The 14,971-nt window shown below is 43.8% G+C and overlaps 1 protein-coding gene across 2 annotated transcripts in view; it reads right to left on the bottom strand.

Annotated features, from left to right (window-relative positions):
- The window catches only part of Rgl1 (ral guanine nucleotide dissociation stimulator like 1), a 257,004-nt gene that overhangs the window by 154,110 nt on the left and 87,923 nt on the right, over positions 1-14,971 (bottom strand). For both annotated transcript variants that reach the window (XM_055624477.1, XM_055624479.1), the window contains exon 2: positions 3,806-3,969. In XM_055624477.1, coding sequence (XP_055480452.1) covers positions 3,806-3,937 — 132 coding nt within the window. In that variant the 5' untranslated portion in view covers positions 3,938-3,969. The remainder of the gene's footprint in view (positions 1-3,805; positions 3,970-14,971) is intronic.

Below are 14,971 nucleotides of genomic sequence, written 5' to 3'. Positions count from 1 at the left end.
AATAGAATAGTTATAGATGAATGAGGTGGGTGAGTGTCCTAGATAGGGAGGACCAGATAAGGATAAAAAGGGAAAGGGGGGAATACTGGGAGAGACAACTAAACTAAGGGACATTTGAGGTGTCCTGAGGAAATCTAATATTCTAAAATATATGCATTTTAAAATCTAAATTAAGTCACCAAATAATGGGGGAGAGAGCACCCCAACTGACTATGTCTTGTCACCAAATGAAGCTTCCAGCACCAGAAATGAGTTACATCTAATTGAGTTCTTGGCCTAAGAGGTCCCGTGGGAACCCCCAAAAGACCCAGACTATTGCCAAGATGGTTTCTCCACCAACTGACAGTAAGGCTGAGGTTGCTGAATACAATTCCTACACAATTCATTGAACACGGAGAGTTCATGCTAGTGCCTACATAGAATCTTCACAACTATGGACTAGTGTTCATGGCGCTACAAGGTATTCTGCATGATATCAGAGAAGAAAGGTAAACACCAATCAAGCTACAAACACTTTGATCTACAACTGTTACCTACTGGTGAATAGTGGCACAAGCCTTGTGGGAGTAACCAACTCTATCTGCTTGAATGAAGGCCCAGTTTATGAGATGGAACTCATACTCAACATTCCCTGGGTGACCAAAAACCTGACACTAAATAGTCCAGGGACCAAAGCTACTGTTCTGCTAAAGGAACATATCAGTCAAAAGACTCCTAATGACATTCTGTTTTACTCATAGATCAGTGTTTTGCTCAACCATCATCAGAGAGGCGTCCTCCTGTAGCAGATGAGAACAAACACAGAGACCCACAGCCAGACAATACACAGAGAGTGAGATAGCTTGGAACACTTAACCCAAGAAGCGATATCTCCATCAAATCTCTCTCCTTGGGGCACAGAAAATTGCAGAAGAGGAGGCAGAAAGAGTGTAAGAGCCAGAGGATATGGAGGACACAGGAATCAAGGCCTTCTAAGCACAGCAGGACCAGTGCCCATATGAACTCACAGAGACAGTGGCAGCATGTGCAGGTCCTGCGTGGTCTGCACCAGATGGGGTGCTCAAGCTAAAGGAGAAGCAGACACACACCCTCATCCCTAATGCAGACGCTCTCTCCAGCTGATAGCCACTTGCCAAGGAAGACTTCGTCCTCTGCAGGGGAGTCTCACCTCACTGTGGAAACAAACCACTCCTCAGGGAGGGCTGCGTGCCCCGAACTAAGTGGCCAACACGGAGGACTGCAACAGCATCTTTTTAAGTGCTTTGTCTCAAAATGTTATGCCAGCGCTTGATTTTAACCTTACAGGTCCTTTACATACATATTATGGCTTCCAGTGTTGTGTTTTTATGGAAAGCTGATGTGCATAAACGGTGTCTCTGTGTCGGTACCTATTTTCTGTGCTTTCTCTTGTTTGACTTTCCTGTCACATTCCAGTTTGTTTGGTTTTATCTTATTGTATTTTATTATCATTCCATAGAGGCCTGTTTATTTCCTAACAAGACAGAAAGGGGAGGGAGGAAGAGGAGGCATCAGGGAGGAGGAATGGGGTGAAGGGAAACTCTAATCAGAATATATGAAAAACATCTATTTTCAATAAAATAAACAAAATGGCTTTCCATTGGTAGTGCTTCCAGAAACAAATGGCAATCCTCATTGGAGGAAATTTCTTTCATTCCCTCCCCCCAGAAATAAATAAATAAATTCAGCTCAAAATCAAACCTTGTGTGAGGGCAAACAAACAGATGAGAGAATAGAATAACACACCCAGTTTTAGAATTACAATTGGAGCTTTAAAAGCATTATATTTAATACTGTTAGGGAAAAAAATGTTTTGCGGTCTCCCTTGCCTCCTATGTGTGTTTCAAAGTCCCAGATAATTTTTACCCAGACCATTCAGGACTGACCTTAATCAGGACTCACCAATGCTTTTTTATTTCACTAAATCAAAGTACAAGCCTGCTTACTGCTGCTAATGATAACACGACTCCCCAGATCAGCGCTCATACCCCATGCAGGTATGCTGAGGCCCCTCTGTCCCTCTTGTAGGAACTGGGACAAAGGAACCAAAACAAACATATGCACACTCTGGCTACAGTTTTAACGGAGTAATAAAGTCACTTGTTCTGAACCAAGAGGTTCATACTGTCTTCCAGTATCTGCGAAACTGTGGCAACTAGAGCAAATGTCTCAGGTCTTACCACATGGAACTTTAACAAAAACAGGAATGGGGGGGGGGGGGAAGAAGCAAATAAATAATGACACTTTGTAAAACAATAACCAAAAAGGACCTCCCAGAAGTAACAATATAGGTAGGTTAATGGTTGGAATATAGACATGAAATTAATTAGAATGTAGAACAAAGAGGAATAAAATACAGTAATTGTGAAAGAAGTTAGAGAGGATGAACAAAGAACAAAAAAGAAAGCAGAAATTGTGTAGAGCTCACAAAAGAAGAAGGCAGAAGATTCTGAATTTTAAAATTCTGGAGAGATTTACAGACCAAGAAAAGACAACAATTCACATTGTGTGAGTATGTGTAAGAGAAAAAGAGCGACTCATTATATTATAATCCCCAGGAAAATAAACACTAATGGAAGCTCAAACTGGTGAGAGATATTCATGCACAAAATAAACTTATAGAATATAATAAAAATGATTTAAAATTTGTGATTCAAAGCAGTCTCAAATAAAGCTGAGATGCAAAAAAAATTTGGTGAGCAGCAAAGAAAATTTTATACCAACAATGTTAGAAAAATTAGAAAATCTAATCATTCCAAGAGTTGACAGGCACGTAGAATAGTGGGAAATTTCGCATACTATTGGTGGGAGCATAACTCCATCACTTTAGAAGAAAATTTGACAAGTTACAAAATAACACAAAAATTCACTTGATAAGTACTGAAATGGAAAGACTCTTACATGCGTACATGTTTGTGCTCAGGGTCGTCCCCTTCCATTATCATTTTCATTATTATGTGGTGGTTTTTGTGAGCCTGTTAGATATATGAGAAATAATATTTCTGAGCTTGCAAGCTAAGGCCCAGACCCTGAATGGCCATCTAAGGTGCGGAAAGATCCCGGGTGAGCCCTCTGAAGATACTCCTCGCCTTTTCAGTACCATGTACCAAGTGTCCCGTGGTTTTCCTACCATGTTACAGACCGCATTAGCTGTTTTAAAGTTCTAGTTTTTGGCTTTCTCCCTATCTGTTATACCCTAGCCTTCAGTTCAGTTCAGAGAAATCACGATGGGTAAATGCCAAGCTTAGTGAAGTGAGATTTACCACGCTGGGGTTATCAACTCCATCTAATCTTCCCATAATAGCTTCTCATTCCCTTGTGCCTTAGGGAAGTGCTTATTCCAGGCTTCCTCTTTACTTATGAGCTTATCTCAAACACATAACAAAAATAAGGGCCATAATGTATCATTTCCACTAATGAATAGGTTTCTCCCTCTTTCTATCTTCTACACACACACACAGTACTAGCATTTGTTGGGACTTCAATAAAAGGCTTGAGAACCCTGGGAGAGAAGACAGGAAGAAGAATGAATCTGAGGTCGCAAGGCAGCTTTCATTATTGCATGCTTTGGTTGTTAATGTTATTGGCTCCTTTACCTGAATCACTGTGTTATTAACAATGTTCAAGAGACATATCTCTGGCTTATTGTTCTCCAATCTTGGCTGTGCCTATGGTCCCTGAACAGACTTTCAAGCTGGCATGGGGTAACAGCTACACAGGGAATTTTCTAGTCTCAGGAATGAGCAAATCCATCATTACACAGCTCTGTCATTTAGCCTTGTCTTACCTCTTCTGTCTTTAAGACTTCCCATATTCGAGCATGATCTTCCACCAGCCAGTGGCCTGGGTTTTCTACTTTTGTGGAAAGTTTGACTTTAGACACCACTTGAGTAGGCTCTCCCATAGTTTTCCCCTCCATCTTGAAAGAGGCAAGCAGGAGGCATTACGGATCTGGTGGAAGAATAGAATACGATATAGATTAAAATAAAAAAATTATATTTGAGAAGATATGAAACCAAATTACTGTGTTCAATTTTTGGACAGTAAAACCAATGAAGACAATACCACAGCAGGCATTACTCCTATGGCCACTTTTTATCTTCAAATATTTATTACTGGTATTATAACGTATGCTTCTGGAAGAATAGGAACGCATCTTGAGAGTGGGCAGTAACATAAACTTTATTTTTTTAAAGATTTTATTTTTAATTATATGGAGGGATATGTGCACATGGGAGCTGGTACCCTTGGATGCCAGTAGAGGGCAACAGACACCCTGGAACTGGAGCTACAGGTGGTTTTGAGGTGCCAGAGATCGGTGCAAGAGCGGTAAGGGCTTTACATGGCTGAGCCCTCTCTGTAGCATCTGTGATACAAATGTCACAGGAAATAAAAATATATATCTGCTTATTATATTTCTTGCCATTTTGCTCTGGACCCTGGGGAGGAGAACTGAAAATGGTCCTTTCATATTCTGTGTTTCACAGACAGTTTGAAAGAAACGTTGGCTAAAGCATTGAGAGTTTTACTCCTCAAACACACCCTGGCCAGCTGTGCATACACAGCTCTTTGCTAGGTACACACAAATAATTCAGTCATTTTGTTCTCAAATCACTGAGGCCTAAGGCTCCAGGGCAGAAAGGTTATAAACAAGCTTTAATAATGTGGCATAGTACAATATAATGTGTGGAATGCCACAAGAATGATGTTCCAAATTGTGATGAAGGGCTGGAGGGTGGCTGGGCACACACCCAGCGTGTGCTACCTCGGATGAGAGTCCCACCAATAAACAGAAGGAAAACAGGAACAGCTGTGAGGGAAGCAGGAAGGAAGGTTCTCACTAGGGTTCATCAGCTACATTGCCTTCTTAGGCTCTGGGCTCATTGCTGAAGCCAAACAAGATTTTTTTTTTTCAGTGAATCCTTATTCTAGGTCTTCTTCAGCTCTTGTCAGAATCACATTACAGCCTGCTTTGGTACCGCACTGTCCTATGGGACCTTGTTGCTTCCAGGCAAGCCCCACAAATACACCCTTCTTAGGGTGCTGTTTACACAAAGGATATCTGTTCATGATATTCTGCTTACTTAAAATTTTCTTGGAGCATAAACCCAAACTCTTTCACATAGCAGCTGGGGCCCTTTGTACCTGGTTCCTTACACCTCCCTTTTCTTACTCTGAGAACGCACTGCTGACCCCTGACTCATGACCTAGGCCATACTCCTTTGACCATTTAAAAACACATATGGATCCCACAGACATCCAGTCATTTTAATTTTTGTTTTTGGTTTTTTTGTTTTGGTGTGTGTGTGTGTGTACACATGCATGTGTGTGCGTGCACGTGTGTGTGTGTGTGTGTGTGTGTGTGTGAGAGAGAGAGAGAGAGAGAGAGAGAGAGAGAGAGAAAGAGAATCTGTTCCCTCTAGTCCACACCCCAAGAGATTTAATGGGACCTCTCTATGTGTGGATAGACCTGCAGATTGTGTCACACATATGAGGCTTTATTGGATTTACTTGCTTTCAACTCCATTTTCCCCTTCAAGTCCTTTAAGTATCTTGAGAGTGTAGATGTATCCTATCTAGAGCATGTATATGTTAAATGAATGTCAATCCAATAATTCAGTAACTCATGACAATCCAGAACTAAAAAAAGGGTCAGCGTTTTGCCAATTCACATAAGAAATACTAAAGTCACTTATCTCCTCAAGCCTCATAGGCTTAGTGGGCTAACTTCATAATGAGGGAACGAGTCTAGATTCAGCATGTATTCCAAGTGGCTAATCTTGCAAGATGGAAATGATCACTGGTTAACGCTGGTTTTTGTGGCTCTGGCTTCAGAGAATTGAGCACATCTGCAAAAGCCGGGTTTTACGGTCATGTAACCAACTGATAAATAAGATTAAATGGAAAATGAGGTCAACGAGAGAGTGGGGGTGACATCAGAGAAACTGAGACAAGTCTCTCTACAGAGAAGGTCTTTCTCTGCCTTAGGCCCTCACATGCTCCTTCTGGAAGCCGTGGACAGCAAGCCCGAGTAGAATGGCAGCCAGCCCTTCGTGCTGAAGCACATACATACCCACATTAGGGCTCAGGAAAACGCAACCTACACAATTAAGGATGGACAAAGTTGCTCCGAAGGGACATGCTGAAAAATGATGCTCACACATGCAAGGAAATAAACAAGGCAGAGTCAAGGGGAGGTTTCAAGCCAAGAAAAAGGAAATTAAAAATAAACAGTCAGAATGGAAATAGACCAGATTAGTGGGGAAGGAAATTCCTTGGTTGTTACTGGAGATAATACTGTAAGCAACAAATAAAAAATCAAAACAAAGTGAGGAAACCACATAAGATGGCTTTGGCCACATTCTCCACATGTCATGGAGATGTAACTGGGGAAACTAGACAAATTACAAAATCTCACAACAGACACTGTACATCTGTGAGTACGCTGCCTAGAGACCCCACAGCATGGACACTGCCGCCTGCCCCCAGCTGCTCTCTCATCTCCGCAGTGTGGGTGAGGGTTGGCCCACTTTCAGTGCTGGAACTGAACTCCGCTGTGAACTGACTTCCTACAGACTGCCCCTTGCCCTGTCTGGGGAAAAGATGCATTTCTTCATTGGCAACAATCCCAAAGCACCCGGCAGCTGAGGAGGGTCATGGAGAGGCAGCCAGCTCTTAGAAGGTTCAACAAGCTTTGTAGATTCCCTACTGCTGCCCCACACCCTAAACCCCACCAAACCCTGACACTGGAGTCTTCCCACCCATCCCCACTGTATTTACTCAGAGGGGGGAAAAATGACACTGGGTACTAGGCACTGGGTACTGTATTTTTTCCCCTTGAGTTCTCATCCACATAATAACCTTTACAAGGTGTTTACCACCATTTACCATGGTGAAAAGGGAGTCAGAGAGGCTAAGGAACTGTAATACACTACTAGGTGTCGCGCGCGGCCTTTGCCGATAAGGACGACGCAACAACCGAGGATTTCTTCAGCGGCAAGTTTATTGAACAGCTCTTTCTTGCAGATGGTGAAGGACCCAAACCCCGGGTTGTGCTCTGCTTAAATAGCCAGCAGCGCGACCTGTCCGTCTGTAATTGGTGCTCTGTTCAAGTCTTCATAAGCATATGGCTGGCAATTGGAGTGCAGCCTAAACCCTCATTAGCATAAAGCTGCGCATGCGTAAACTGCAGGGCGGCGCAGGCAAGAAGCGCGAAAATGCTGGCAAGAAGAACCAGGAAGCAGGAAGCCGGCGCCATCTTGTAATGGCGGGAGCGGCTCCCGACAACTAGGAAGGTGGAGGTTCCCAAGTTCATCCCTCCATGACACCCCATCTCCAGGTCATTTAAGAAGGCATTGCCTCCATCCCCTCTCCTATTCTCCTATCCTCTCTGAAAGCCCCTCTCTCCATCCCCTCTCCCCCTGGCTGACTGCTCTCTCTCCTATTCTCCTATCATCTCTGAAAGCCCTTCTCTCCATCCCCTCTCCCCCTGGCTGACTGCCCTCCTTGTGGCGCCCCTCCAGCTGCTGGTGTCACTTTCTCCTCTGGCACAACAGCACCCCCTTGAGAGAGGCTCACACCTGAGATAAGAGCAGGAGAGCTGGAGAGCAGAGAAGTTCACCAGCAACAGATTTTTTCCTTTTCCTCTTCACTGCTGTCTTGTTTGGAAGGGGGTAGCGTTACAGGTGTGTGACTGACAGAGCTGCTTAGTCCCACGGGACCCCTTGCTCAGCGGAAGCCCTTGTGTTTGGCTGGAGGCTTGGCTGCCATACCTCCAAATCACACAGCCACTGACTTGTCTATTCCTCTTCGAGCACAAGGTATTTTATTGCTTTTTAATTTTTCAAATTTATGTTTTCTTTCAACAACTAATGAATTAAAAGTGTCCTGCCAATTTTCCTAAAAACCAGCTAGTCGTTTACATGGTAGCTTTACAGTTTGTAAACTGAGGACAGGTGGCATTTGTGTCCCTTCCTCTCATGTGCCACAGCTTTCTTAAAACACAGGATCAAACGTTATAAACCAACCTCTGTACAAACACCGCCGGCCTGAGCCACTCAACAGCACCGCACACGATGGAATCGCTGTGAGTGGAAAGTGCCATAAACCTTATGAAAATCAGCTCTGAGGAGCGGATATCCTATTACCCACTACCCCAAAAAATCATTTTCTCAAAGTCTTGGATGGTAGATCAGGCTTGGGAAAGAAGGGGAATATTTAAAAAGGCAAATATGTAATCAGAGAACGCAAAAGCATTTTTGTTCTCAGACGCTAAAGAGTAAAGTTTCTTGAGAAAAATTTCCTGCTGTAGGAAGCAGGAGAGTAAAATTAAAACAGGAGAGCCAAGGGTGGTGGAGTGAAAGAAGGATGGCACAGATGACGCAGACAAATGATTTTCCTGTCAGAAGTCACACAAGGGTTTCCAAGGTCACCTGGACTCCAAGTCCCGAAATTATAATATGGTTACATGTATTACATTCTAAGTATTTAGCTCTAACACAGCTAAACAGTTTTGTTTTCTAAATTAGGATTTTTTTAAAGTTAAGTTAGATTCAAGGATCAGTCTAACCAAATTGATTAACTAAAGAAACTGACAGTAGTTTAAAACTGGTGAAACAACTGTTCTTAAAATATGATGATTGCTAGCCAGATGGTGGTGGTACACGCCTTTAATATTAGCACTCCAGAGGCAGAGGCATGCAGATCTCTGTGAGTTCGAGGCCAGCCTGGTCTACAGAGTGAGTTCCCAGACAGCCAAAGCTACACACAGAGAAACCTATCTAGGAAAACCAAAACAAAACAGAACTAGAGAGAAAGATGCATTTCCTTGAAAGGGAGTATTTCTTATAACTGACCCTTTGCTTTTAATGTCTGAAATTTGTGTGGGGAGTGGTATGCTAGCATGTGACATGAGGGCAGATGTGCACGTGGCATTTATTTGTGTGCATACATGCAAACCCACACACATGTAGAGCCCAGCAAGTCCAGCTCAGCAGGTCACCCGGGCTGTCCTCCCCATCCCCCCCATTCCCCCATCTCCCTACCCCACCCCCATACACCTTTTGAGGTGGGGGATTCAGGCAGGCCGCCATGCCCATCCAGCATTTACATGGTGTGGGAGAGCCAAATTCTGGTCCTCGAGCTCATTTGGTAAGGCCTTTTCCCTCTGAGCCTCCTGGCTAGCCCCTGCATATGCTTTTTAAAATACTTCCTAACACTATGCTTACTCGTATGCTACTCATACATGTAATATTAATAACCTTTTGTTTCTTTTCCTTCAAAACTAATTACTATCTGGAATTCATCACATTTTCCAAGGTTATGATAAAGGTCTGAGCTGAAGGCTTCATCCCCAAATGACCGTTATGCATGAAAGCCAATGAGCAGAGGTTAAGCTTAGAAACATAAATATCGAGCGGCAAGGTAAGGACACAAAAAGTTGCTATTATTAGTGTCCTTGTCACTTGATAAAAGTTATATGTGACTACCATAGAAAGATAACCTTTTGAAACATGGCTTTAAGGTAAGTGCCGGGGCCTGACTGCACTCATAAATCTCTATTTGTATTATTAACTCCATGCTAGGCTTTGTTTGATAAATCAGTCTGCACTTTATTGAATTTCACTTTCTTCCTGGGGTTATAAATAGGGCATGACACATTCCTCATCAATTATCATCTTCTCTTCTCCTCCCTCTTTTCTTTACATGTTTTTGGAGGGGAAAGGCTCTAAATCCAGGGCCCTGCTGGAATGCCCAGGAGGTTCTCACCTTCCTCTGCTAGTCAGGCTTGTCTTCTGCCTCTGCAGACTCCATTGCGTCTATTAATAATGCACTAGTTTTTCCTTCGTGGCTTTTATATACATTGGTACTTTGCTTCCACGTGAAGAAATCTCTTTATTTTTTTTAATTCAACTGAGAATTAATCTCATAAACGCCTGGCATCTGCCTAGTTCCACTCTCTTCCCATGACTATTTGTCTTTGTGCCACTCCTACCCTCCTGCCCTCTCCTCCTCATCCTTCTTCCTGATGAGCTGAGGTCTTGTCCAGATAAGCCTGTTTGTTTATCTTTATCTCCTACTATCTCCAGCTCTCCCATCTATCAAGAGCAGCCTCTGTTCTTCAGTTTGACTCACAGGCTCAGAGTTAGTACAAAGAGCAGTGGCTGTGTCGTCAAAAGACCTGAGCCTGAATGATGGATGATTCAATAGTTCTTTTTCTTTGTACCTTGGGGGTAAATCATTTCACCTTTCTTAGCCTCAGCTTTCTCATCTTAAATATGACTTGCTGAAACTGCAGCGACCTGCAACTTATAAAATAATGCATGCATCATCTACAAAAGTGTGAGAAAAACTAATATAAATTATTATCCTATATTAGTTAAGGATTTATATTGCTGAATATAGATAAGGGGTCTTACGTTGAGAGTTGGTTCATCACTTATTTGTTGTGCTTACTTCCACATTGTGTGTTCACTATGCAGAAGTAAAACAAGAAATCTGCCATTGCAGAGCAGTGTTACCTGTCGGTTGTGTTTGGACATGAAATGGTAGGTGTGTGTAGGTGGGCTCGTGAGGAGGTGTGGCAGTGCCAGAGCCGCACTAGCATCTGTGGCATGTCGACTGCATTTCTGCCCTATCTAAGGTAGTTTGCCTACATTCCGTAGACTGCCTTCGGCTTGCCTTGCTTTCCACAACTCCATCTGACCTCCACCGTCAGACTGCCAACTCATCAAGAGCAAGACGGGGCGTCAGCTTTTTATACTGCTTCAATTTCTTAATAATCGCCAGCGCCCTTTGGAAACACTTGTTTTTAATTAAAAGTGCTCCACTAGAATAAAGGATTAAGCAGCTGCCATCATGGCTGGCGTATTTTGGAATAAATGTCAATCATTGGGCAACCATTTTCAAAGGAATTTTCATTACATAAAGGTCCCCTTGGAGACTGGGCAAGATTGCACAATGGAGTCTGTAAAGTTAGAACAAACTCTGAGAAGAACGATGTCCAGTTAAATGCAGAAAAATTTTAAAATGTGAGGAAGTCCGATGTGATTCAGCTTGATATTTTTTAAGATTTATTTATTTTATTGCAAGTGTGTGGATGTTTTGCATGGGTACATAGCTGCACAGCACCTTGTGCAGTTCCTGTGAGACCCAGAAGAGGGCGTTGACTTCCTTTAGAACTGGAATCGCTGTTTGTGAGCTGCCATGTGGGTGCTAAAGACCAACCTGGTTCTCAGCGAGAACAAAAGTGCTCTTAACTGTTGAACCATCTCTCTAGCCCCCTCCAGCTAAGAATTTTTAAAAGTGGATCCCACTAGACTTCAGACTCTGTATATTTTCTCTGAGCACTGATAGAATTTGGCAGAACTTCTTGATAAAGGAAAGAAACGTCCAGACTGATCTTGCGCTACCCCCGTGAACCTCCCCAGGGAACGGCTGCTCTGTGTACAGCAATTCCTGCTGAGTACACTGCCAGCACCAAGAAACAGTTGGGCTCCCTTCCTGGTCTCCAGTCGGTGGAGCAATCTGGCAACACATCCACAAAGACAGACATGGGGGTTGGGACGGGAGAAGATACCTCAGTACAACTGAGGCTGAGACCACAAAGAAGCCTTCAGTGTTCTAGGCCAGCTAGGGAATTCTAGCAGATTGTGTACTTTACAGCCTGATAGGATCCAAAGCTCAGCTATTATGGATTATGTGCTTGAAAGCTTAAAATGAGACAGAACTGTAAATCACGTGACTGTCGTTGGCATGAACACCACAATTCTGTGGACTCTTAGCTCTGACTGGCTGAATGAAGGCAAAAGGCAAGAATCCTTAGGGGAGCAGATGCCATCAACTTTCCCGTCCGTGTTGAAGTGGGAGCTGTCTTTCCAAGGTCTCAACAGTTCAGACAGTGACATGGACCACGTAACCACCCCACAGGCACAGTGTCAGCACAGCAGCATTGGAGCCTGAGAAGGAACTCCCAGTTTTCTTAAGTGTCTGAGCCAGAGCTGTACCTCCTCACTCCAGACCTCCCTTCACAGACCCCCATGTGCCCCTCACAACCAGGCTGGCAGGATGCCTCACCGGGTAAAGAGACTTGCTGCCAAACCTGATGACCTGGGTTTGATCCCTGGAACACAATAATGGAAGGAAAGAACAGACCCCGGCAAGTAGTCCTCTGCTCTCCATACAAACACTGCTGAAAGTGCGCGCGCACACACACACACATTAAATTTACTTTATTTTAAAAATAAAGAAACAAACAACAACAGCAAAACAAACAAACAAACAAAACCCTGACAGCCAGGCATGGTGGCACATGCCTATAATCCCAACACTCAGGGAGGCAGAGGCAGGCGGATCTCTGTGAGTTGGAGGCCAGCCTGGTCCTCAAAGCAAGTCTAGGACAGCGAGGGCTACATAGAGAAACCCCGTCTCAAAAGAAAAAACCTGAGTCCCCAGGAATCTGAGTCTTTAAAAAATTCAGAGCCGGGCTTCTTTTGAGAAGAATGTAATATCTAAAATTTGGGGCCACACAAGCAGAAGGGCCTGGGTTCAGATTTTTTTGCACCAAACGTAAAAAGCCAGGTGTGGTGTTGGAGGCACGTGTCTAATCCCAGCACTGGACAGTGCTGGAGCTCTGGAGCCTCCAGCCAGGTTAGACAAATAGGTAAGACACAGACGCAATGACAGTCTCTGTCTCAAAACATAGTGTGGAGAGCAAGTGTGCCAAACTCTGGATGCTACCTGAGCTGGGAGAAAGATGTGTAGGTCCACATACATGCACACACAATCTAAAATGTTGGGTTCTATGGTGGAAGCATTTACCAGTTAATGCAGAGAATCGCTTTAACTAACCTTCAAGTAGATCTCACCCTACCGCCTACTGGGCTAAAGGCCCGTCGGCATTCAGTCTTTCATTTGCGATAAACAGAAGTCAAATCTATCTCATTACAGGCCACAGGAACACAGCAGGTACACAGGGAAAAAGTTCCTTTAAGAAACACTTCTGGGAGATGCATGCGGAGGGAGTTGGTTCTCAAACTTTATCTGCGTCCATGGTTGATAGACAGTAAGGGCACACAATATATCACGCACCCCTTATGCTCATTTCTTTTCATTTGATCAGACAACACTGTGTCCCCCACAGAGGACTCTCATTAGTTTCCAATATTGATTGTCTAGTTAGTGCTGCACAGCACGCACACAGCCATTTGATAGGCGAACAAGGTATAAGGAATGTCACTGGGCAGTGAATTTCCATGTGACTATGTTGATGCCTTCCTGACCTTGCCTCTGGAATAGGAATAAATCTAAGACTGGGTCCAATCTCTCCTAGGGAGGGGTCTGTAATGTCGTGCTGGAGTAAGCTCTAGGACTAACTTAGATTTTGGACTTTCCTGGTTTGGGAATGTAGCATGAGTCTAAGATGAGAAGGCCATCCACCATGGACCCAAAACCTCAACAACCTGGGTGAACACACAACACAGGAATGAGGATAGAGGGGGCCTCCATTCAGGCTGCTTCTGAGCCTGCCTATCCGCTCATGCACTGTGTGGCCAGGGCATGAAGACCAATAAAGAAGTCTACCTTCTTTTCAGTGTGTGTGTGTGTGTGTGTGTGCATGTGCAAACGTGCCACACATGGTTTTGGGGTCAGAACACCTCTGTTTCCTCCTTCCACCATGGGTTCCAAGGATTGAGCTCAGGTCATCAGCCTTGTGTGGAAGTGTTTTACCACTGAACCATCTGACCAACCCCATAGCTTAGCAGCATTCTTTTCTTTTTTTAGATTATGAACTTGCTAAATATCATATTGTGACATTTTACCCCCCCCCAAAAAAAATGCTGTATCATGATGTGAATTGTGTTCCACGTACACTGGGAAAAAATGCAATCTGTTTTTGATGAGCCTCTCATTTGCCTGCTAGTGAACTAAGAATACTGCAACTTAGGCTGGAGCTGGAGAGGTATCCGGGTGGTTACAAACACTGGCTGCTCTTCCGGAGGACCCAGGTTTGGTTTCAGCACTCACACGGTGGCTCACAGCTGCCTCTAACTCCCCAATTCTGGGAAGCTGATGCACTGTTTCGGCCTCCACGGATACCGGGCACACACTTGGTGCACAGACGTCCATACAGGGAAAACATCCATACACGTAAAATAAAAACAAATAAGCCTTTAAAATTAATACTTTGATTTTTCTCTTCCTGCATGCTTTTCTCTCCTCTTAAAGCTCTGTGTGGACGCACTGCACTGGGGGAATGCATGCAGTGGTCTTTGCATACTGGGTGGAGACACTTTAAAAATGTAATTTCTACAATCCATAAAGATGAAATGCACTGCTTTGGAGTGAACAAGGCAAAACAAAAACCTTTAAGCCTAAATGAAACAACCTAAAACTAAACATTGCTCTCAAATTTTAAACAGATTGGCTAAAGTATGCTTGAAAACCCATTTTCTACAGGAAGAGTCTGGGGTACTTTCAACCCAGCCTATGGAGGAGAGCTTGCTGGCATACACTAAGTAGATACTGACTAGGAATATGTTTTCTTTAAAGCTGCACATATTGCCAGCAGGACAGGGCCTGGACTTCTCCTCAGCCTCAGCCTAGCACCAGCCAGCCAGCACAGCCTTCTCAAAAGCCGCGTTAAATGATTTGTGTTCATCTGCAGGACTTCTGTTTGATCCTGGATTGTGTTTTTGCTAAGGGCCAGGGTTATAGTTTGGACAGATGTTGCCACAGTCTAATTGGCCCGTTTTATCTGCCCATTTTCCATACACATCACAGTATTCAATAACCAAACTGTGAAATGCCTCGATTTCTATACCAGCAAATGAGAAATGAGTGGAATGTGGGGTTTTGTTTCAAGGTTCTCATGAAATGCATTCCAGTGTCCATCTGAAGGGAAAGATCATTTCATTCCCAGCATCACTTCATCCCAGCTAGGTTGCAGTCTCTT

This window comes from Psammomys obesus, unplaced genomic scaffold (assembly GCF_907164565.1).
Source record: "Psammomys obesus unplaced genomic scaffold, mPsaObe1.curated_primary_1811, whole genome shotgun sequence".
NCBI classification, from domain to species: domain Eukaryota; kingdom Metazoa; phylum Chordata; class Mammalia; order Rodentia; family Muridae; genus Psammomys; species Psammomys obesus.
Note: the sequence above shows the minus strand (reverse complement) of the source record. Positions and strands in the feature narration are given on the sequence as shown.